This window comes from Grus americana, chromosome 3, assembly GCF_028858705.1.
Source record: "Grus americana isolate bGruAme1 chromosome 3, bGruAme1.mat, whole genome shotgun sequence".
Classification (NCBI taxonomy): domain Eukaryota; kingdom Metazoa; phylum Chordata; class Aves; order Gruiformes; family Gruidae; genus Grus; species Grus americana.
This window is the reverse complement of record NC_072854.1, coordinates 61,371,499-61,394,733: the sequence shown is the minus strand read 5'-3', so window position 1 is coordinate 61,394,733 and position 23,235 is coordinate 61,371,499. Positions and strand designations below refer to the sequence as shown.

Genomic DNA, 23,235 nt, shown 5'->3' with positions numbered 1-23,235 from the left:
TTAAGCTGAAGGAGGGTCGATTTAGATTAGATGTTAGAAAGAAATTCTTTACTGTGAGGGTGGTGAGGCACTGGAACAGGTTGCCCAGAGAAGCTGTGGCTGCCCCATCCCTGGAAGTGTTCAAGGCCAGGTTGGATGGGGCTTTGGGCAATGTGGTCTAGTGGAGGGTGTCCCTGCCCACAGCAGGGGGGTTGGAACCAGATGATCTTTGAGGTCCCTTCCAACCCAAACCATTCTATGATTCTATGACTTTGGAGACCAACCCCTCTCCTCCTGTCTGATGCCTGCCTGGCCAGCAAAGAGACCTTGGGGTGCGGAGCATGCTAATACTTAGCTTAGTAGTTTGACAAATCCCAATTCTCAATGTGTTTTATGTAATAAACAATCACTTTATGCTTTTGAGTTGTGCACATCCTGTTTGCAGAGTCTTTTTGTGCCTGGTTAAAGATGGCCAAACAAACTGATCCAAAAGAGAGGCTGTAACACATTTTGAACTAGGACCTACTTCTGTTCACCTTGTGTTCACAGGTTTTCCTGTGCTGGTGGGGTAGGTCGTTCACCCAGCTTGGTAGACAGAGCACATCATTGCTCTTCACAAAGACAGGAGACTCCCCATACATGGTCTCTTTCAGTTTCTCTTCATGACCCTGGTGACTTCACTGACTACAGAGAAGATCCTTCTTCCCTTTGATCCCATGGCCTCCAGCCTCTGCTACTCCATCAGACTCCCTAGTGTAAATTATTAATGTATATAAATTATTAATTCACACTGATGGTCCAGAAATGCTACACTAGTAAAAATCCCAGAAGCTTAATAAGTAATTATGAAGGAGCATCTGTGCAGTTACCGCAGATGAAAGTAGTCTTCCAATAGTCTGAAGTTACAGGATAGCAACAAGACAAAATGACACAAATTGATCCGTGGCTTCTCCATGCATATCTTTTGTGTGACTCATTAAATCCAGTGATGTCCAGTAACATGTGTTTAGTTTGTGTTACTTTGAAAGTAATAAACCCTCATATACCGAAAATGCAAAAAGTATCTAGCATATAACTAAGTTAATTTCCAGTCTCTCTAAAAAGTATGTAACTTCATTTCCTTTTTTAATAATCTCCTTTTAAAGTGTAAATTAAGTGGATGTCCTGTATTTCTAGAAAAATTATTACTATGTGTACATAGAAAATTATAGAATATATATGTAACAAAAGTGCCAGGTAATTTACAATAAATGTTAGCTTGATGAGCAATTAATCTATTTCTATATGTCTGCTACATCTACCACTAAAAGCAGTTTCAGTTATGTGTTTGCATGTTTAACATATTTTTTATGGTTTAAGTGTAATGGAGCTCTACATATTAGAGACCTGTCCTGCACTTAAAGTTTTGCCAGGAAGGGTGAAGTTAAGAATATCTGGATTTACTAAAAAAATTAATCCTCTTTTTCCTTTTTGCACCTTCACTTTTAAAACGTCTTCCTTTGCAGTATTATTCATTTAGGATGTTGGTTTAGCCATTCTCCACAGATTCCTTTGCTAGCAATCATTCTGCAAACAAGACTATCCACCCCGGTGCAGTGCTACATCTCATTTTAGAGCCTAATGGCAAAGCGGCTTTTAATTTATCTTGTTATCATATTTGCTTGATGATTCTGCCTGGTTTTGCAGTGGATTTTTTTTGTAATTAACGTAAATAAGTTCGCTGATGTGACCTATACAAAGAAATAGACATTTCATTTCCTCTGACCCATGATTTGTATTCCAATTTCCTGCACTTTACAAGCACAAAGTAACGCAGCCAGCAGCTCGGTGCTGCGGCCATCGCATTCAGTCATCCATATGTTTCTGGAGGTGGGAGGTACGCGGCATACCCCAGGATTTAAGATTATTTGTGGTTAACTTCTGTAGCGCTCTGTGCACATTTAAGGATTTGACTGCTTAGTCCACTTTGATTTCTAGACACAGAAGGTCAGGGGATCTACGCAATGATAAAACGTATTAGTAAAAGGAGCTTCGCGTGCATGCTTTGTTTCTTCGCCTCTTTCTGCTCCTCTAGAGATCACCTCCCTGAGCTTTGCCTTGACTTTGCCCTGACTCAGCCTCTGCCCTGCACTACCTCTTGTAGCCCTTCACTCCAGTGCTCTGCCAGAGCGGTACTGCAGGGCCACGGGCCTTCCCTCTCAGATGTATTTGATTGGAAAATGTGACTGGGAAATGGGACATTGGCCTGTACAGTACAGCTGAGTGACAACCGCAGGTGCGCACCATTTCACTAACCAGAGGCTGAGAACTTTTTTTTTGTTTCATTTCATCCTTTATTCTTCTAAACATCTTTTTTTTACACTGGCAGCTATGTTCAAATTTTATCAGTAGCTGCTGGTGTTTCTTCTTGGCTTTGTTCTTGTTTTCTGGTTGAGTTATGACTGAAGTTAAATCACATCAGCATGCTTTCTTCTTCTCTTCTGACTGTTTCAGTGCCTGAAGTTCTCTGTATAGCTGGGGAAAAAAAATAAAAAAGATTCTGAAAGTGCAATGCTTTCCCTGACTTTTAATTCAAACTGTAATTTTGCTAAAAAAACCCCACCAGAATCTCTAGAGTCAATCCTGACCCCAAAACACCTCTGCCTTTCTTATCTGAAAGAAAAACTCCTTTTATTTCAAACAAGCTTTTGCTGAAATCCTTATGGGTCATTTCTTAATCAACTCCTTTTAACTACCCTAATTCTGCATTTTTGATTGGTTTAATCCTTAATCACCAGGAGCGAAAGGAGGCTTTCTTTCCCAGCAACAAGGAGGGTCCCTTGCAAGAAACAGTTCCACGGCCCAGTCCCTGCTAATGCATTTTGCGTCCAAGAGTCACTATAGAAAGCACGTAAACACTGGTGGGAGCAGGGACCAGAACGCAGCACTCAAACTGCAGCCTCTTACTGCAGAAGTATTTGCTTATCAATGCCAGAGTGCCCTTTTTGCTATGCCAGGAATGGCAGGCGTATCGCTTTTTGTTTTCCTGTGTACTGTTCTAATTATTGCTCCACTATGAGTGCGTTTGATTTCGCAGCCCAGCCGTCTCTCAGGACTGATTTTCATTCAGTACAAATGTTCTCATTATAAGGACTTAACATGAGGAGAATATAAATGAGAAAATGAGTGCACACTAAGAACTTGCTTATTCAGAAACTGTATGGATCAAAGGAACAGCGGAGTAAACACATGTCAGCATTAACGTGCTCCTATTCCCAGGGTTCAAACAGTTTCCTTTGCCGTAAGAATGGTGTGACTCCTTGCCTCTGAAACCAGGCCAACATAATGATTTTGTTGAACTGAAATAAAAAGTGCAAAGCATTTCTATAGAACGTTATGGTACAGCACTAATGAGCTCTTTGAAAGTGAATGCACCTTCATTGGTTTCAGAGATTACCCCTTACCACTATGCGAAACCTTATGGAAGAATCAGAATCAAAAGCTTTTCACAAAGTGAATTACTACAGGACCATGACTTAGAACAATCTTCATCAAGCTAAAACAACACTTATTTTACCTGGCTGCCCACTAATCACACAGCTGAACCACTCCCCTCTTGGTTCTGGGAGGATGCATCCCTCGGGAACGGCTTTTGTCTGATGGTTTTGGGCCTTCTCTGCGGCCCGAGGCTCAGGCAGCAGTCATCTCTAGGTGAAGACTTCAGTGAACAGCTGCACAGGTCCTCCTCCAGCCTCTCACAGGGAGACTAGGGGTGCCTCTGCAAAGACACCAACCGCTTCGGGATTTCAGTGACAACTTCCCCCCTCCTCGAAAGGGATGGAAACAGCTGAAAGCCATGGTACCGATTCAGTCCGTCATTTTCTCAGGCCAAGACAATATGCCATTGACAGCTGAACAGGGGCAGAGGGCATTCACAGATAAAAGACTGCTTTGAAAAAGATTGTGCAAAACAAAGTCCCAGGCTAGAAGCAGAGTGAAGCAAGCCTCAGGTGTTCTCTGGCTACCAGACTCCACCTGAGGCAACCGGATTCCCTCCTGGCTTCCACGGGGCTGGAGCTGGCTCTGCAGGTAGTATTTCATCTGCAGTGAGAAAGTTTCAATTTACGCTTAATTTCACAAGCGTATTCTTGGTCATAACTGAATTTAAAAAGTGAATGTGTGTTTTTACTAAACTTCAACTTACGAGCTCTGCTGAGCACAGTGGCTTTGCTCTTCTATTTCTCCTGCTTGCTGACTACAAAAATGTGTAGGATACCTCTCAAGTCTTTTATAAAAACAGTATTCTAACAAGACTATATGAGTCATGTCTAGACTGACATAAAAATGAAATGGTATCATTCTTGTCACCAGAATGAAGCACGGCTGACACACTTTGATCCATGACACACTCACATGGCCTTTACGCTAAAATAGCACACATAAGTGTGCACAGTTATAATCAGAAACTTCTATAAATACAGAACATGAAGCCTCTTGAATCCTAACTTCCAGATTGTATAACTTTGCCATGAAGTAGTATTTTAAGACTCAAAGCATCATACTTACTTCAGTAGGACCCTTTGTAGATACAGGGCATTATCCAGTGCGTGTACCAGAATCTGTATACCTGGATACACAATATCTGAATCTGACTTTAAGGTCCAAGCCTTTTTACATTTATATCACCTTCAGTCAACACCGAAACACTATTTAGCTTCCTTTTCACAAAGATCTTAATGCCCATTCATCTCCCGCATTACTATCCAGCTACCAGCCTGAGCACCCCTGAGCCATGTTCACCCGTGCTTAGAGACATCGGTTTCTGTAACAGTTTCTCTTCCCCCATCAGAGAATTAGTGTCTGTTGGTCAGGACTTACATGGATTCACTGATCTCTCTGGTTATCTCTTGAGCACCTCTGACGCACAGCTCAGCAGTGCAGACAACTTATGGCAAGGGCTGCTCAGATATCAAATGTATGGCTTCTGCAACTTTTGTCTATGCCTAGACCAAGTGTAAACGTCAGAAATGGTTTCTCAGTGGGTCATGGCAGTCCAAAGACTTCCAGCTAGACTAGTCCTGGAAGCTGAGCTACAGCTTTTAGAGCTGTCACAGTCATCTCTACAATCAGCAGTGTAGAAATACTCGAGTAGGAGCGAGCTAGGAGGTAGAACTGAAAACAAAACATGGACAAACTTGCACCATCTGTTTTGAAATGCCAGTGCTTTCCCGGAATAACCTGTGCATCACTACCTCAAGACATTCCCCAAAAGAAGTGCTTAATTAAAACCCAAAATTGTTGTCTGAAAATGATTTATGAGTGTGAGGAAGGCAACATACTTGTTCTGGTGTGTGCGGCTCAGAGCTTCACACCTGCCTATATTAGTTTCAGTCTCTGTGTCTCTGCATTCTTCAGTGCTCATCTCACAGTTCCATACAAGAGATTTATGCTTTAATTTGGCAGCCAGGCTTCACTACGAGTGGAAAAAAAAATAAAAATAGAGAAAGCAAGAAGAAGGGTTGTCATAAGAGGACGAATCCAGATGCAGGATTTTTTTTTGCCCTATTTTGTTTTCAATTTTGAGTAAATTAGCAGTGGTGTCTTGTCAAAACCAGAAATAAAGACTGTGGTTGGCATTTTAAAAGAATGTGAATGGTTTAGAAACAAAAGCCCTGTTGACTTTCATGGGTCAAACCATATGAAATATCAAAGATGGGGTTTAGTTGCTTAAACATAGGTACCTAGTGTCTTTTCAGAGGCTCTGGGGTATCCTCTAGCCCACAGTTCCTGATCCAGAAGAACAAGTGTCTCCTGTAGGGTTTGCGTCGTATTTGCCAGACCCACGCCGGGCCCACTCTAGGGCATCTCAAATGATACCAGCTGCCTATGTTCAGACTGTTAAGTCCCCTATACTATGTTTTTTCAGAGCTGCTATTCTTGATGCTATCCATAAGAACTGTGAATGAGCAGAGTCTCTAATAACCAGGTCAAAGTGTCTGGACATAGATTCAGTGATTAATTTCTAGTTTTACGCGAAACTTGTGAACAATGACGGTTACAAGGTGAACGATATAAAAGGGCACTTATTCACAGCAATGACTTGTGCAGAAGAAAGAGAGATGACAACCTGAGATTCAGATATAATACAATAATTTGTTTTCCTGTTTTTATAGCTGATTGTCTGGTTTTGTGCTATCATCTGCAAGTTGGATTTGAATTTGAATAGCCTTCTCTGAACAAACTAGTACTCACTAATGATTGATATGACAAAGAAACTTTTTTTATATAAGGATACAATAATTCCAGCATCTCTCCTCAGCCTATGGAATAAGGGAACACACTGGGCTCAGAGAGTCACTGTGCAGGGATTTGTCGATCCACTTATGAAAATTTGGTTTTTTTATCTCTGGTGATGATGGCAAACTCAGATTTAATTTTTTTTCCTAGAGCAAATTTGAGTCTAATTTGTTCAACTTAAAATCAGTTTTTGAGGTTGAAAAGCAGATATGGACCTCTAGGAAGTTGTACAGTACTTCCTTCCAATCCCACGCTGCCCAGAATAGAAATTAAACTCTAGAGTTTCAAAGGTTTTCCATTTAAAACAATAATGTCTTGCGACTAGCTTATCTGCATGAATTTCATCATACGATTTCAGCACCCAAGCTCTAGATCAGTATCTTGGCACAATACCCATAGTCAAGCTAATGGCGTGATTCATACAAGCACTGTTTCTGTCAGGTTTGTTACTTGCAAAGTACTTCATTTTATTACAGTCCATTTGGAGATGGGTGAAAATGTACATAGAGTGCAAAGGAAAGAATTCTTTATTGTGAACATGGCTTCAGAGATGTATGAGACGTATTTCAGAAATACTGTTATATATCAAATGAGGAAAAAAAAATATGCTGTATGATACATGAGATAAATGACCAGTGCTTGAGACGAATGAAGAACACACACACAGCTGTTCTAACAGCACAGTTCTGATACCAATCACGACATGTATCATTTATGATCAGAAGCAATTTTAAACAATGTTTATACAAAATGCAAATATTGGACCTACTCCTGCATTGTCGTACATCCAAAGCTTCAGTGAATCTCGCAGGCATGTGGAGGGAACAACGAGAGCAAACTGACGCCCCACCTCAGGCAGCAGAAGGTACAGATGGAGGAAAAATCAAAAACAAAAGACAAAACCACTGTTTGACAAAAGTAAAAAGGCAAATATTATCCCACGGAATATTATTATTTTCACGAGAAAACTTAATTGCAGCATCCTGACTCCATGAAAGCCAATGAGAGTCTCCCACTGAGATCAGTGGAGCCTGAATTTCATTCTGAAATTTAAAACATTCTTGCATTAGTGTAAACATCAGCAGAAACAACATGTCAGCATCTATACAAGTATTCAAGTGCTGTTTAAAAAAAAAAATAAAAACCAGACAGTGCTAATCCAAAATGCCAATACATATCCAAAAGGCAGATAATTAAAAGAGGTTTTTTCAAATATACATTTTAAAGTATTTAAAAGCATTCATTTTTTAATAGTTGTATATCATCACAAGGGAAAGGATCAATGAGAAAAATCTGAATTATTTGCAATGATAAAGGAAGGGCACAGTGTTTGCTCAGATTTATTTGAAATCAGTATTTTTCCACTTAGGAGCCATGACATATACCCGCACATTTAAGCACATTTCACAGCCGTGCTGAGGAGTGGCTATACTTCATCATTATGAAATATACTCCTTCTGTGCAAGTATTTCAGCATTATTCCTCACGATCCATTTACACCCATTCATATTTTCAGTAAATAAGAAACAAATAAAAATTTCTTGAAGAATATTTTCTGTCTTTAAACAACCTGATGAGATTTTACATCATGGTAATTTACAATTATGCATTTGGAGATCCAGAGTCAGTACAACTTTTCCTTTTACTGTTAGAGTTGTGCCTGTCGTCAAACAGTTCTTTGCTAATTTTCGTGCGGATATCAGGACTGGATAACAGCTCCTTTATCTGATTCAGTCTGGATAACAGGGCCTGTGTTTCTCTGTGCAAAGCTTCCTTTACTAAGTCTGCTTCATGGCTCTTTCCTAGAGGAAAAGAACAATATAATACCTTTTATAACAACTAATGTCATTTAGAGTCATTAATGTACAGAGATAAAGGGATCATAACTGGTTGGGAGAGTATTAATTGCTCAGCCTTTTGCCCATATCGATTTTTTACAAAAAGGTACTTTGTCAAAAAAATATAATTTACATCAAGAAATGCTACCAAAACGTAAAGAAGAGTACAGCGTCACATTTAAGAGAAACTCCTGCCATATTACATACTGTGTAATAGTATCTGTGACGAATATCTGTAGTGGTAATTTTTAGCTTGGGGTTGGCTGCTGTTGACTAGGAAACAGCATGTGCTCTCACACAGGAGTAAGCAGCCCGGCGGCAGTGCCAAAGCCTCGGGCGGAGGGCATCGTTTCCACTTATGGCAAGGCCTCTTCCACGGCCATTCGTGACAATCCGAAATGCAAACGCAAAGGATTCAGTTTCTCTTCAAAAGCAAGGAAGGGACTCTTGGTATCAAAAGCCAGTGAAGACTGGAGCCACCTGCTTCACCATTCTTGTCTTTTTTCCACCGTCCATCCCTCCCAGCGTTCAACAGATTTTCAGCAGTGCAATCACTTATTAAACTGGTAGACAGTGTCCTTCGATTCAGAACAAACTTTTGATAAGAGACTCACAAAGCAGAGTGCCTGTCACCCAGCACCACTTAGCAAATTTCAGCAGGGAGCTGGGACATGTTTTTGTGGTTATTCTTGGTGGGATATTTGCTCCTGGGCTTTTTGCACAGTGCTCACTTGCTGTTATCATTGTCGCTCTCGTTCTTACTGCCACTTGCCTCTTCTTCAGTTTTCACAGGGCTTCCATCAGTCTGTCTGGTTTTGTTTTGCGTTTCTTCTAAATATTGCTGTACAGCCTTCAGCACCGCGTTCTCCACCAGCCGTTTGCTGAGGCTCACCAGCTCTGCGTCGTCTGGCTCTGCTACATGTTTTTCACCTATGCGTCACAACAGACAAGAGAAGGAATTCATTGCCACTGAAAGATAGCAGCCGTAATTGTATCAGGAGCCTCTGGCTGAGCTGGATTTTAAGTTATTAGCTGCCTCTTCCTGACTGTAAAAAGCAATTTCCCCCTCCTCAAGCTCTGAATCGAAAGTGTTTCATGAAGATGCATATAGTATATCAGATCAAAAATATTTCACTGCTCATCTCTATTGTAACACTCCAGTTAAAGTCACTGGCTGACACTACGAGCACCCACTCAGCTTAGAAGAGTAAGACTGCAAATTTTATTTCTTCTGGCCAACAATCACCTGTGCTATCTGGGCAAAGATGAAGAACATAGCGCACGATGAATTTATGTTTTACCAGCATTCTTAAATTTAGCTGCCCCTCTTTTGTGATTTTGCTTAACAAATTTAAAATCTTCTACCTATTTATTCAGTGCTTGTAATTCGTTTCTCACGTGAAAAAATGACTAAAATATTCTAAGTGTGGGTTAGAAGTGTAAAACTTGAAAAAACCATATACTCCCTCCCTGTCTTTCTTCTGTCTTCTAACTTAAAGCTCTGACACTGAAGGAATGCAAGTTCCAGCAGTCTATTCTTAGATACCTGCTGATAAAGGCAAGAAGCTGGCATTTCCCTGTTTTGTTATGAGTTCACATGAATAAACACATACAACAGAATAACTGTATACATAGTGAGGATTCTCATACATCATTACATGTGTTTTGAAATTGTACTTTTCCATTAATCATTTTCCTAATAAACTATATAGCTGACTACAGCATCCTTCTTTTATGAGGAATGCAATCCAGGAAAAGCAGATTTTATTGTCTGATTTCCACTGGTCATGTAATTTGTCACTTTGCAATTTCTTGCCCTGGGTAAATAATTGTTTCCCTCCATCTGCATTTAAAGGCCATACTTTTAATGTCCTTTTCTGGAGTTAGCATTCTGCAACCACTAATAAGAGACTGCTTAGTCACACACATCTGGTAAAAGAGATACTATTGTATGCTCTCAGCACAAAGCTTTGTACTGTTCAATTATCTAAATTTGCTCTTTTTCATATATGTAAATTTATTCAAGTTTGCCAGCACATCTAGATTATAGTTATAAAAGACTTTTATTAGTCTTCCTAGTGGATTGCACAACCCAGGAGTGATTTCACTGATAAAACATAATTCATATGGGGATTCGAAGGGGAGAGGTAAACAAAACCCTTCATTTTGAGCAGCAGCGCCTTTATGAGCTGTTAGTAAGAGCATCCCACTCTGGAACAGCAAGACAGACCAAACTCTTCCAGTTCTGGGCCTCCACAGCACTGTTACTGTGGGGATGGAAGAACTACGGTCTCCAGCAGAAGAGTCATCAGACTAGACCTGGGTAAAGCATTTCATTACATTTTGGAAAAAGTTTGGAAAAATACTCTGAAAACATATTTTATAAGGCAGCTACGGGAATAGTTTTGGTTAAAACAAAATTAAAAAAACAAGAGAAAACATTAAAAATGGGTTTAGCAGTTCCAAGAAGAAACACTTTAGGTTAATATGCGAGTCCGAGGGAGGCACAGGCACTATTCCCAAAACCACCCAAACAGCTACATACTTTACGCTCTCTGGCCCATTGCTTACCATGTTCCTTTCCTATTTGTAAATCCTGGGCTTAAGCCTATCCTTTAACTTACTTAAAGGAGGGACTTAATTCAGGCTCTTATCTTGCAGGAGACCTAAGATACATATGAGCAGCATCTCCTCCCAGCTTTTATCAATTGATCTCACATGCTCCTTTGAATGCAGCCTTCTGATTCCAAATTTCCTTTGCTTTTATTAAAGATGCTTGACAAAATGTTTTGGTTGCCCTAGTCTATTTATTCACTAGAAAAAAATAACACTGTGGTTTCCAGTTGGAGAGTTTCTTATTTTTCAGAATTGCTTAGTGAATCACAGAAATTGTTACTCACACAGCTCTAATGATGTGTCCATGCAACTCTGGACAAAACTGATTGGAAATATGGTGCTCAGCCACTCTGACACTTGACGCTATAGTACTTAATATGCAGAATATGACTAATCAATCACAGAGGCCTCCAGATACCACAAAACAGTAGTGATTATATTTATTCAGAATGTAATTTTACTTGTAGTATATTATGTATTATTCTTACAGTCTAAAAAAGGACAGAGCTCTTCTCTCATGAATATTTTCTGCAAAACACTTCTCATTTACATATACATGTAGAAAATCCATATACCTACTATTGCATTTAAAACTAAAACATGAGTAGACAGCTCACTGTGTAAGCAATTTCTCAAGCGTGAAAAAAGTCAGACTACTTAAAATGAGTCTTTTGAAAGTACAGTTTATACAGCTACAGAAGAATGTTTTGGGGTTCAGTTGTTGTTTGTTTGGTTTTAATATTTTGAGACATTCATGGCTAATCAACAGTCTGGAGTCGAGTCTATAGCACCTCCTAAGTGAGCTCTGCACTCCCACTGGGAAGACATACACGGGATGTCACTGATGTGTGAATGCCAATGCGTGCACATCCCTTCATGAAGAGCACCCTTGGATTTATCCGTCTGGCCACCTTGGTGGAGCGGCACGTGTGGCTATATATATATATGCTCTGTTTATGTTCTCAGACTCCCTAAATAGCAGTTGTGTGAGTTATCTGTGCAATGCTGAGGTTCATTGGCAAGGCAGTTGTATACTATTGCATCATTCCTATTCACGACTGTTGACAAAAAGAAAGAGGTCACATAATAATAACAGGTATTGATCATCTATATTTACTTGAATATTTAACACACACACACACACGTCCTGTTTATATCTCTCTCTCCACGCTGCATCTGCAGCTTGCCTGCTTCTTAGATGTATTCAATTCCTTTGCAGCAGGCAAATGCTTCTTTGTGTAGACTGTCTCACATTACAGGAATTATCAGAATATCAGTAAAAAGCCATTGTAGATATGAATGGTTTAGATTTAAAAGGGAGGTTTAAAAACTCAGAATTGCTTTGTTAGTAGACTCTGTTCTGAAAAGGGAACAGATATACCACGTGCACTGGATTTGCATCTATGCTGTGCATCTCAGTACAGACTGTGTCACTACTTTATTTCTGTGCTTGTGAATAAAAATCTTCCACTGCCTTTTCCTGCATGTGGCTCAGACTAAAAATGAAAAAAAAACCCAAAAAACCCTTTCATTTTGTTTATCCCAGAATTCTTCTCTAAAAAATTCTAAAGATGAAAACAAATTCATACTCTCTGAATATATCCCAGTGCATCTATGCCAAGCAGTGCTTTATATTACTGAAGCTGAAGCATACCTATTGTCCTGAAATGACCACCTTTTTTTTACAAAAGGGAACTATCAACTGTACAGAATTATTCAAAAGGGGCTTTATGATCCTACAGTGTGCTGCTAGCAGGTATGGACATGAACCAGATCCCTGCAACCAAATGCAAGTTCGGATTCAAATTCCCTGCTGTATCTCTCTACTGGACTAGGTCTACTCTCCAAGTCTACACTCCCTTACTCTTTACAAGACTGTGATCTGGATTTTGAAATACTGCATTGGAACAAATCGGATTTAGTGGTCCTGGTACAGCATTTTCATGGTCCTGACACAGCCTGTTTTAGAGTCTATGTGGATATCTCAGATTTGGAGAGAGGCAGGACAGTTACTTGGATCCCTCTCCTGTTTATACTACTAGTCCATTTTTTTGTGAGAGGTTTAATTGAAGGAACCAACAGTGGATCCCTTTTACAGGAAAAGCCAGTTTTACAACTTTTTACCACCTACACTCCAAGATAATGTTCTGCAAATGTTGCCTCATGGCCTCAACACACTGGGTTTTCTTTTTTATGCCAAGAACCTTTTATCACAACAAAATGATGTCAACATGGGGCAAATTATAAGGAGACCCTTGGTATTTTGAATAGGTGACTGAGACCAGCTGGGAAGTCCATACTCTGGCAGCAAAGGTTACAGTCTGCACCCAGGTGAGGGCTGTGGTAACAGACATGCCTCCATCTACCCTTTGGTTCATCAGTTTTCTAATACTGATTTTACAAAATATAGAAACAAAAAAACCCATGAGGCATTCAGGCAATCTTTCAAAAATTAATTGTTAAGAAATTCCTTCTGAATGCTGAAAAGCTTGATTTTTCTACTTACACTGTGCCTCTCACTGACACCAAGAGGGTAAGCCAAGTCACTGTTACAAACACTCAAAGCTTTCACCACAAGATTCCCGTTTTATGGTGACTCCTCAGTAATTCCAACTCATAATAATCCTTCACTATAAGATAATTGATTATTAGTCTCTCCATAGAGGTGAAAAAGCTTTGCAGGTGTGCAGTATAGCGGGACTGGAGGAAAGGAGACAACTATCCCAACTATTGACAGACTAAGAAACCTTCAGCAGATGATTATCAACTATTTCTGCATATGGTGGGGTTAGAGAAAACAAAGAAAGGCCAATAAAACAAATGCCTGATAGATTTCAGTGTGTGAATTCATACAGGTTGTGACATCAGTAGTTGTGCCTTTATCATGGTTCACTATCTCTATGTTATCAGGAAAAGACCTAAGAGTGAAGACATCATTTATACAAACAAAACCCAGGCAGCTGTAGACTACCGCAAGGCTGCCATGCCTGGCTGCGGCCTGTGGAAACATCTAGTTTTTGCTACACTGGAACTTTGTGTCTGCAGAATCTGATTCAAAATTAAATTAAAACTCTTTGATGGGAATTGGAGGAGGTTCCCACACCTACATACTGAACTGCAATGTCCTCTGCCTCAGACCAATGTGCTGAACATTTTCTTTACTGAGGACTTTCAGATAAATTTGGTAGGCCATATATAAACAGAACTATAGCATAAGAGAAATACCATCCCCCCTCGCCCTGCAAAGACAGTGAGTCCACAGTCCGTAATAAACTGAGTAAGAAGCTATAACCAGCCACCAGACCATATGCTTCCCACCCTTGCAACAGACTGTGAATGAGCCAGCACACTCAAGACCATGGTTTTGACGTAATGAACACAAACATGAGCATGTGCCCATATCCAATCAACACAATAAGCATAGACAGGAAAGTCACAAGTCTGAACATTTCCTTGTTAATTAGGGAGGACTTCCATGAAATGTCTCGAGTGGTCACTTAAGGAATTGGCACAAATAAGATACTGAGAGGAAGGGTGAAATTACAATCTTCTTACGACATGATGGTGATGACATTTGTGCTGCTGGACATTCCCACTTTATGTTAAGCAGCGTGTGTAGTTTAGCTTTCCTCTTGGAAATCTAAAACTTCTTTGGTTTTTCATATGTTGTTCTGTAAATACAGGACTGTATAACAAGGCAATACAGGCAATATCAACCTGTCCTTCATGCTGAATACATGTTTCTAGTTTGCTGGAAAGATTTTTTTAAATTTGATTTGGCCCACCATGGAATAAACCCAACAAAAATACGAATTTCTAGTGAAGAGGAAATTAAGGGTGTTACAGCTATTCAGGGAAAACGGTGCTCTTGCCAGTTTCAGTGATGACAGCGGGAAAACCTGCAGTTCCCTTCGAGCTGGAGGCTTGGCAAATGTGGCAAAAGTTTGTTTTGTTTCAGACAAAACACTTTGAAGCTCAGTGATCTAAAACTTCTGACCACCTCTAAGTGGAGAAACAGGATGTGCTCTGCTGAACCTACTCTTCCTTCTACGAGCACTGAAGGATGCAATGCCACAGGCACAAGCCTTCAAAAAAAAAAAAAAAGGTAACTAACTAAGACTCAAATCGTGGCATACTAGGAGTTCTGTTAAGTATCTTGGTTTTATTTTCCTATTAAAAGAGACCTGCTGACAGAGAAATTTCCTGACTCCCTTTATGTAGTTTAATACTTAAACTTAATGAATTTATAAGAAGTCTAGTGTAACAGGAAACAAAGATAACGTAATTGCTGAAGGAAAGAAGATGGCTTTAAAAGTTATGCGTTTTACTCTATTTTCTCACCAACACTCAGGTAGAGAAAACAGCTCAAGTCACAAAAGTGGTTTTACATAACCACAGCAACATCCATGGTGCACAGTGACAATGGGAGAACCAAAAGACCCAGGAAGATTGCGATAGCAAACATCCAGGCAGAATGATTTGCCCCCCTTCACCATCCACAGCACTGAAGAGGAGCAGCCTGGGCCAGCAGGTCTAGCAGGGAGAGCTGGCGAGCTCCTTCTCCCTCCAGGACGCAGCCAAGGGGGGAGCCTCCTGCTCCTTTCAGAACCCAAGGGAGAAACCAGGCTTCCTCACTTCCCAGGGAAAAGCTGAATTCTGGAACAAGTTAGACCCAGCAGTCCCTCATCTTCAATGGCCCTCCAGAAATAATACTGAGAATGTAACGCACTATGGGAGAACGGCGTAGGTTGCTCCCCCATCAGCCTTGGTCACCAGTGACCACAGACAGAGCTGGATGGTCTTGCAGGGAGAAAATCACCCTGCTATGTCACTAAGCTGAGGGTGGTGTAGGCCCAAGAAATGCAGCAGCTAACCAAAATAGGATATACACAGATTTTAATTGCCAAAGTCCAAATGTGTTGCCAAATCCTAAAAGTCCCTGCTTATGGAGCAGTAAACCATGAAAATTGAACATTTACTCACAAGTGGGATGAGGGAAGTCATTTAATGTACATTCACCTCTTGTTATTGTTTCCTATCCTTCCTATATTCATAGAATCACAGAATGGTTTGGGTTGGAAGGGACCTTAAAGATCATCTAGTTCCAACTCCCCTGCTGCGGGCAGGGACACCCTCCACACTAGACCATGTTGCCCAAAGCCTCATCCAACCTGGCCTTGAACACTTCCAGGGATCGGGCACCCACAACCTCTCTCTAAACTCTAAACTTCAATTCCATTTCTTTAGGATTCATCTGTTACCATACAGCTTCCAATAGGACACTATTTTGGCTGAGACTTCTTCATGATACTGTCAAGTAGACTAAAAAAAGCAATCTTTTTCTGGACTAAGACAGATGTTAGACAAGTGTTAATATGTGAATCTTAACAAGCTGATCCTGTGTTGTTGCTCCTGAGCTCAGAAAAAGATTCCATACAAAGTCATGCTGTCAAATAGTCTCTCACATATCACGTGTCTTTCCTCAGGCAAAGCAATTTTGAATATATTTGTAAATTATGGAGAGAAAAGTCAAATTTTAATCAACATACATTTTCATTTATTTCAATTGCAGTAACATAAGCTGTGAAACACAGCTGTGTACTGCTTGAACTGCAAAAGGAAGATGAAATCTTGTCCAAAAAATATTAAGATGTAAGCATAATTGCAATTCAAGAGGATGGCCAACAGTGCCCATAAAATACTGTAATAAGGTGCAATTTTTATGGAAAAATGTAATTTGCAAGGTGCTTTTAATATCTCTGTAATACTTAATTAGACTTTAAATCTAATGGAAGGTTAGAGTCACCTCTTTTGGTAGGAGCATCTTAGATAGGCTTGAACCAGTATTGTAACTACATCCTAAGACTGTCAAAATAGATGGGTATAATCCCTTTCCCCAGGATCTTGCATAAAGGAACTGAACATACTTCATCAGCTTCTTGGGCAAACCATGAAGTTACGTATTTTTGAACATAAGAGCAGTAGCATTGCTGTCTTTCATTTCGTGGATCAAGCCTACAGAATCTGACCAAATTTGTTAATAGCTTTGGGAAAACTAACATAACACCCTTAAGTTGACTTGAATGTCATTAAAAATAATAATAAATCATTACATACTTATCATGGCATTTCCTATCTTAATCTCCTTTATCTATGTTATATTTTGCCTTAAGTAATGTATTTAGCATTATTCTTTCTTTCCTTCCTTTTGCTTGCCACGTAACCTCCACTTTAAATGTGTTTTTTAAAGCTAGAATTTGACATAAGTTTTCACTCTGATTTTGTGAGATGTAGCTGTACAAATGTTCATTGCTCTACCACATATAGGTTTATGAAAGTTTTGTAAATATGAAATTCATTTTTGACACTTGGAAAGATTAGTTCGTAAAAGTTTAGACCTCTCCTTAAATGTTACGGAACTGAACCCATAAAACTACTGCTCAGGATCTTCTTCAGGACAAGCTCTTCGTAGACTTTAATCTCTCTTTAAAAGCCCAAACGTACTCACTTGCAAGAACAGTCAATCTTGATGTCCAAAGAAAAATACTCAGGTAAGACAAGAAACAAATTCAGATACGTGCTTGGTCATAACAAATTGCTCTGTGTCACCAGGCTTTTGGTCACCTCAGCCATATGAAATGAGAATAGCTGTAGTTAAAGAGTTAGAATGCTGAAGGTATAACTACAGTTCACTTAATCTAATTCATAGGAATCTAAAAATTGTTGCTAGAGTATAGTGTAAAGAGAGATCACTTAATGAAATCTGTGGATGAAAAAAGTTGAAACATCACCATGTCATGAAACTAAATTTAATGCAATCAATCCTTCACATAACATAAGCAGACTTTATAATCTAGGACAAGAAAAAGTGAAAGAATAAGAATATTACATGACAACACTAATTTTTTTTCATCCTGTTTTCTTAGTGAATAGTGCATGTATCTTAAGTTGATGAACAAGCACCTAGTAATCGAAATTAACTTTATTCTTCAGTATGCTTCACCATCAGAAAATCAAGAATAACTGAGGCCTGGTTGTTTGTTTAAACCAGTGGGCCTTACTTTCACATCCTTCCTATGCTAAATATCAAATAGTTGTGAAAGAATTTTCTTTGTGAAACAACATAAAACTCCTTAAGAACATAACCAACATTTCCCTACCTAATAGCAACATTTCTTTCATAAGAGTAATTCCCTACAGCTCATACACTGTATTCTAGCAAAACAGTAACTCCCTCTCTCTCTTCCCCTATATTTCTATTTCCTCAAACTCAGTGAGTCAAAGCCTATTCTAGCAGCACTTCAGTGAAATCAATCTAGAAAAATATGTCCGCTATGCCAAAACCTGAAATAATCTTCACAACTTTCACCAATTTACACTCTGTACCATAATGGATCGCTCATTACCATGCCTTAAAATTGATGGTTCTCTTCTCCTTCCACTCCTTTTGCCATTTGCAAATTTTATCTCTACCTACACAGTGTACACAATTCCATCCCTTCCTCTTCAGCACCCTAATAATTCTAATTCTGTCCCATTAACATCAATGGAGAACTCCTTATTTATGCCAGCTGGTCCTCTGGTTCTTTATTTCTATCAGGCTAAACAGTTCTAATTTGGAGTTTCATCTTTGTTTCTTTTATTTTAAAGTAATATTTTTCTCAGTCTTTCTCCAACTCAGAGTAAAAGAATAAAGGTTGGATATTCATGTCAAAACGAGTTTCTGCATTTCTCTTCACTACATTCATAACCAACTGTGAAATCAAAAGCAGGTATTTTTTCTTCACTCCAGCTTAACAGCAATGCATTTGATTCCATAGTTCCCTTTGCCTTTATGTTTTCCACACAGAAAAGTTTTCCCACTTCTATGTTTGGCTACAGGGGCCAATAAAAGTTCATTAAGAATGAGGAGAAGGAAAGAGATGGGCAATGGTTCCACTCAACTATATCATTCACGACTTTGAGACTTCCCGAGATGGGTAAACGCATATGACAGTTGCATGGCACAATGCAATATGGTTTTAACTCCAAGAATGCAGGTATAGCCATACATCAGAGGATTAGTTGCTGCTACCATGTGGCGCACCAGAAGCAGTAACTTAGAGCATTTGAGAATTAGCCCGTCCTCACGGCCTGGGTGCAGCACCATGTCGATCCAGATATTCCACTGCTGATGTAGGAGCTTATACTTGGACACATCTTACCACATAACATGTTTTTATCCAAGGTCTAATCCTGTAATCTCTTCTTATTTTACGTCTTCTATAGAGATTATGGCTAAAAAAAGGACCAAGGGAATTAATCTTTCAAAACAAAATGATGCACTTCATTTGGAATGGAGTTGTTGTTATTGTTATTATTATTATTATTCACTTGTGCTGAAGCAGGCATTACAGGCAATGCCTCCATGATCTGGGCTGTGTTACACCAAGTCCTCTGTCCTTATTACCTGGCCCTCTTTCCAAATGTTTCAGTCTAATTATAACAGAGAACACACACAATGTGTGAGTAGGGCACACAGGAGGGGTCTACAGAAAGCAACATTTATTTCATTAAATCAGAGGATCATCAGTGATTCAAAACACACAAACACTACACCAAATTTCATTTTAACAAGAGCAAGGTAATCCCAGACTTCAGGAGGACATTCAATCGCTAGACCTCACCTTAGTCACAGGTTATATTTTGTAGATCTACAAGAATAAACTTCACATTTTGTGCTGGAAAAATGTCTCACATTCTATTAATGATGTGTATGTAAAAAGTAAAAGAGGAGCTGAGAGAAGAGAGGAAGGAAGGAAAACCTTTTTGATTGTATTAGGCTATACTGGATGGTAATGGATTTTTAAGACAGCAAAAAATGTTACTCATTTGTTGATTCTCCTCAGCCACAGTAAGTGCTGCAGAAAACATGCCTGATAATATGTTTTTGTTCAATCCTCATGCTTTGCACTAACGTGGAAAATTGAATAAAATGCCATTTAAAAAATTATTGCTATGATGTGAAACAGAATGAGTAACACAATAATAGACCATGGCATAAGACATTTCTCCTCTTAGCAAAAGGATACAAGTTCTCTAGTGAGAGCAAATGAATTATCCATGCCTGAGGATTTTAACTCACAGGAAACTCAGCAAGTGCCCAGATGAAGTTCACCTGAGACTGACAGATATTCAAAGGGATTAAGTCATCAGCAGAAAAGATAAAGTTATTGGTGGATTTTGAGATTTTGGAGATTGGGATCCAGAGGAGATATCTAATAAGGAGTGAGTTTTCTCTATACCAATTTAGGACAGCAGTTCCTGGGGTTCATAAGAATTACAGGCAGGGTCAAGAGCCTGACAAAAGTTCAGCTGTGTATGCTTACATCAGAATTACAAGTCTAAAAGCACCAACTATTGTAAAAGTTTGGCAGTGCCAAATCTGTCACTGGCACAGTGTACTTTTAGCTACTTAAGGCCCAAGGACTTAGTCTGTAGTCAAATGTTTATCAATTGAAGGTATATAAATTTTAAACAATGTTTCTTGCATCCAGTCCATTTTCCTTTTGTTAAGGCAGGATAATTTCCTAGCCCTTTCTCCATGCTAACTTCCATAGCGTATACAACCCTACACCCCAAACTCCTCTAAATCTCAGTCTCTTCTGTCAGTTCTACAGTTCAAGCTTATTGAAACACAATCACTCAATTTTTAGGAATAGCAAAAATGATTAGGTATGAAACATTACTAAACCAGCAATAATCAGCTGCTGAACAAGATGCCAGTATGCCTTACTATTATACTTCTCAAGATATCTTATTTTTCACTTTGCCTACAATAATTCCACAAATAACAGACCAGTGTCATCTAAAGGACAACCCCTCACTGGACCAAGGACCTTTGTTTGCCTTGTTTTCTTTGTCTGCATTAATCTGAAAATCTTGGTCACAACACTGCAAAACGTAGAGACTCTCTGCAGTCCCGCATTTGTCACTGACAGGAAGCTTTCCCTGAAATATATACAAAATGTTCTCTCTTGTTCTTATTTCACATGATGCAACAGAAGTAATCCCATGCTATCTTAACAGTTGCTCAATCATGTTAACCAGTTCCTCCTCCTGCCTTCTGGCTTTGTACCTTTTTTTTTTTTTTTTCCAAAACTAGCTAGTTCCTACTCTCAGAGGACATGGGCTGTCCCCAAGATGGAGCTCTCTGCAGATCCCCAGGCATTTTCTGGAAGTGCACCCTGGGCTCCTACTTTGTGTTTGGAGCATTATCTTCTTTTGAAAAATGTAACTCTTCCTCCAAACTTCTTCCTTCTCTGCTCCATGATTGTGCCTCTTCAGCTTCTAGGAAAAAAGTTGCACTTATCTTTCCAGCGCAGATTTAGCTAGCGCAGCATGTGTGCCATTTCTTCTAAATGGTTGTAGGTCTGGTGGCACATGATCTTGGGCAAAAAGAGATGGGGTTTGGGGTTTTTATTCCCTCCTAGAGGTGAACCTTTTCCATAGATGAAACCCGTTTCCCCTCCTTTTTCAAAAAGGACTGAGTACAGCCTCCTGATATTCCAGGTCAGCATAGAAATGTCAATTTTGAGAGTCTGATTATTTGTCCAGATTTTGGTTTCCAGAGACCTTTAATGAAACAAAATAACTTATTTTCTCTTTCATAATTATATGGTATCTTTAAGAGAGACTGTGTAGACCAATTTTATAATTTTTTTAATGTTTTAATGGTTTCTGGAATAAAGGCTAAAACATGCTTGCCTGCTTCCAGGAATACCACTATCCATTAGAAAACAAAGCACTCAATTAGCTAGCATGAAGCATCACAAATAACACAGTATAAGAGAAAAAAAGGATGTTTAAAACATCAGGTTAGGAAGAAGTAGACAATTACCACATTTTGGTTGCATAACACTTTCCCACTCCCAAGTGTGGCCATTCTATTTCTGTAATAGATGTTTTTTCCATATGTTACAATTCCTACACTGTGAGTGGTTCCACTCTAAGCTCACAGGGGTTAGGTTACAGTAGAACTTGCATACAGCAATACAATAGGTTGAAGCAACCGAGTATCTAAATTGGGGTAGCTGTTCATATATAGTAACAGAGAATGGTATTTCATGTTTAGCATGTCACACTTCTTATTTGGCTGTAATATGGATTTGCTCATGCACCGCTTTTGAGAAGGAAAATTAAACTTAGGTTCTGTGTTGACATTAGACATAACACCTGCCCACACAGTAGCATGAAAAGCATCTCTGAAACCCAGTGTTTCATTCAGAGGTACCTGGCTATGTTTACACAGCTGAGCTCCACAATGCTAGCACTTGTTCTTTGGCTATGAGGCCAATTAGCAGAGAGCAGCTCAGGTCCATCCTATCCAGCCCTGCTAGCCCTGAAATGGCGTGGCTGCACCCAAACTGCCTGTGGGGAATGGACTTGGGTTGGTGCTAACTCCTAACCAGCACCCAGGAGCTGCTGCAGAAGGTGCCCTTTTGCTAGAGCCAGAACTACATCAGGGTTACAGCATGGGCAAGGCAGTCCCAGTGCCCAGGTGCATCCCCAGACCCCCCTACATGAAGTACACAGGAGTCCAGGACGCGTAGAGTGGTCTGCAGAGCCGGGGTGTGTCTGTAGGTAGCAAAGCCGAGAAGTACGTTGAGCCAAATTCATGGAACAGTTACTTCTGTGGATTTCTACTGGCAGAGGTTTTGACTCTTAACTCCAAAGAAGTCCAGCACAAATGAAAACAGAAATATGAACTAAGAACAATTTCAGAGAGTAATGCAGTAGTAGCTAGAGGACAGGATTTGGCTCATGACTCCAGTAAAGCTGTGGGAAAACCACAATTTCCATTTCCTTTTCCACTACAATGAAATCCTACTGCTGTAGTGCTGATTTAACCTCCAGAAGTAAGGAAATGGAAAGGTAAAATCCATAACTCTAAATATTTAGACTTTCCGATGCTTTCTACTTTTCAGGGTAGGTCTCACAGCACTTCAGAAAACCATGCTGCTCCTTCTCCTGTTTGGTGAACAACAAGTGGCACAATCTGTACAGTGAGTGGAGAGGCACTCTGCCAGAGTATACATACAACTCAGTAAACTGAAAAAGGAATATGAGAAACAGTACTAAGGGGATTTCCATTATACAGAATAAGGTATTTGGATGTTGTTCACTGGGAATATAGGGCAGCTTTTAATAGTATCTGATAGCAACAGCCTGTAATTTACCCTTTGGAAATCAATAAAAACATAATGTTGCAGCCTTTGCCTTAGTCAATAGTATGCTAGGGTAAAGCAAGCAGAGTTCCTCTGAGAGCCCGGTCTTCCTTTTGCTGTGGCAATGGTGTTACTAAGATAATCTTTAAATCATCTTAACAGCTTAAAAGACATAATATCTCATATCTAGGTGTATATGAAGTGAATACAAAACATGTTTTCTGCTAATGAGCAATAACGTTTAACCTGCATACTTATAAAAGTATGAGAACTTTAATACACCACTTCCTCTTCTTAAGTGGAACATCTGCATACAGGAA

The 23,235-nt window shown here is 39.5% G+C and overlaps 1 protein-coding gene across 6 annotated transcripts in view; it reads right to left on the bottom strand.

Moving 5' to 3' along the window:
* Positions 1-2,288: 2,288 nt before the first annotated feature.
* AKAP7 (A-kinase anchoring protein 7) overlaps positions 2,289-23,235 on the bottom strand; it is a 94,583-nt gene continuing 73,636 nt past the window's right edge. For 2 of the 6 annotated variants that reach the window (XM_054820888.1, XM_054820892.1), the window contains exons 8-9: positions 8,825-9,023; positions 7,903-8,057 (exon numbers count right to left, since the gene is read on the bottom strand). In XM_054820888.1, coding sequence (XP_054676863.1) covers positions 8,045-8,057; positions 8,825-9,023 — 212 coding nt within the window. In that variant the 3' untranslated portion in view covers positions 7,903-8,044. Of the gene's footprint in view, positions 2,494-2,538; positions 4,060-4,524; positions 5,432-6,697; positions 9,024-23,235 lie in introns of those variants that run through there. The other 4 variants (XR_008576445.1, XR_008576446.1, XM_054820890.1 and 1 more) reach the window with 4 other exon arrangements.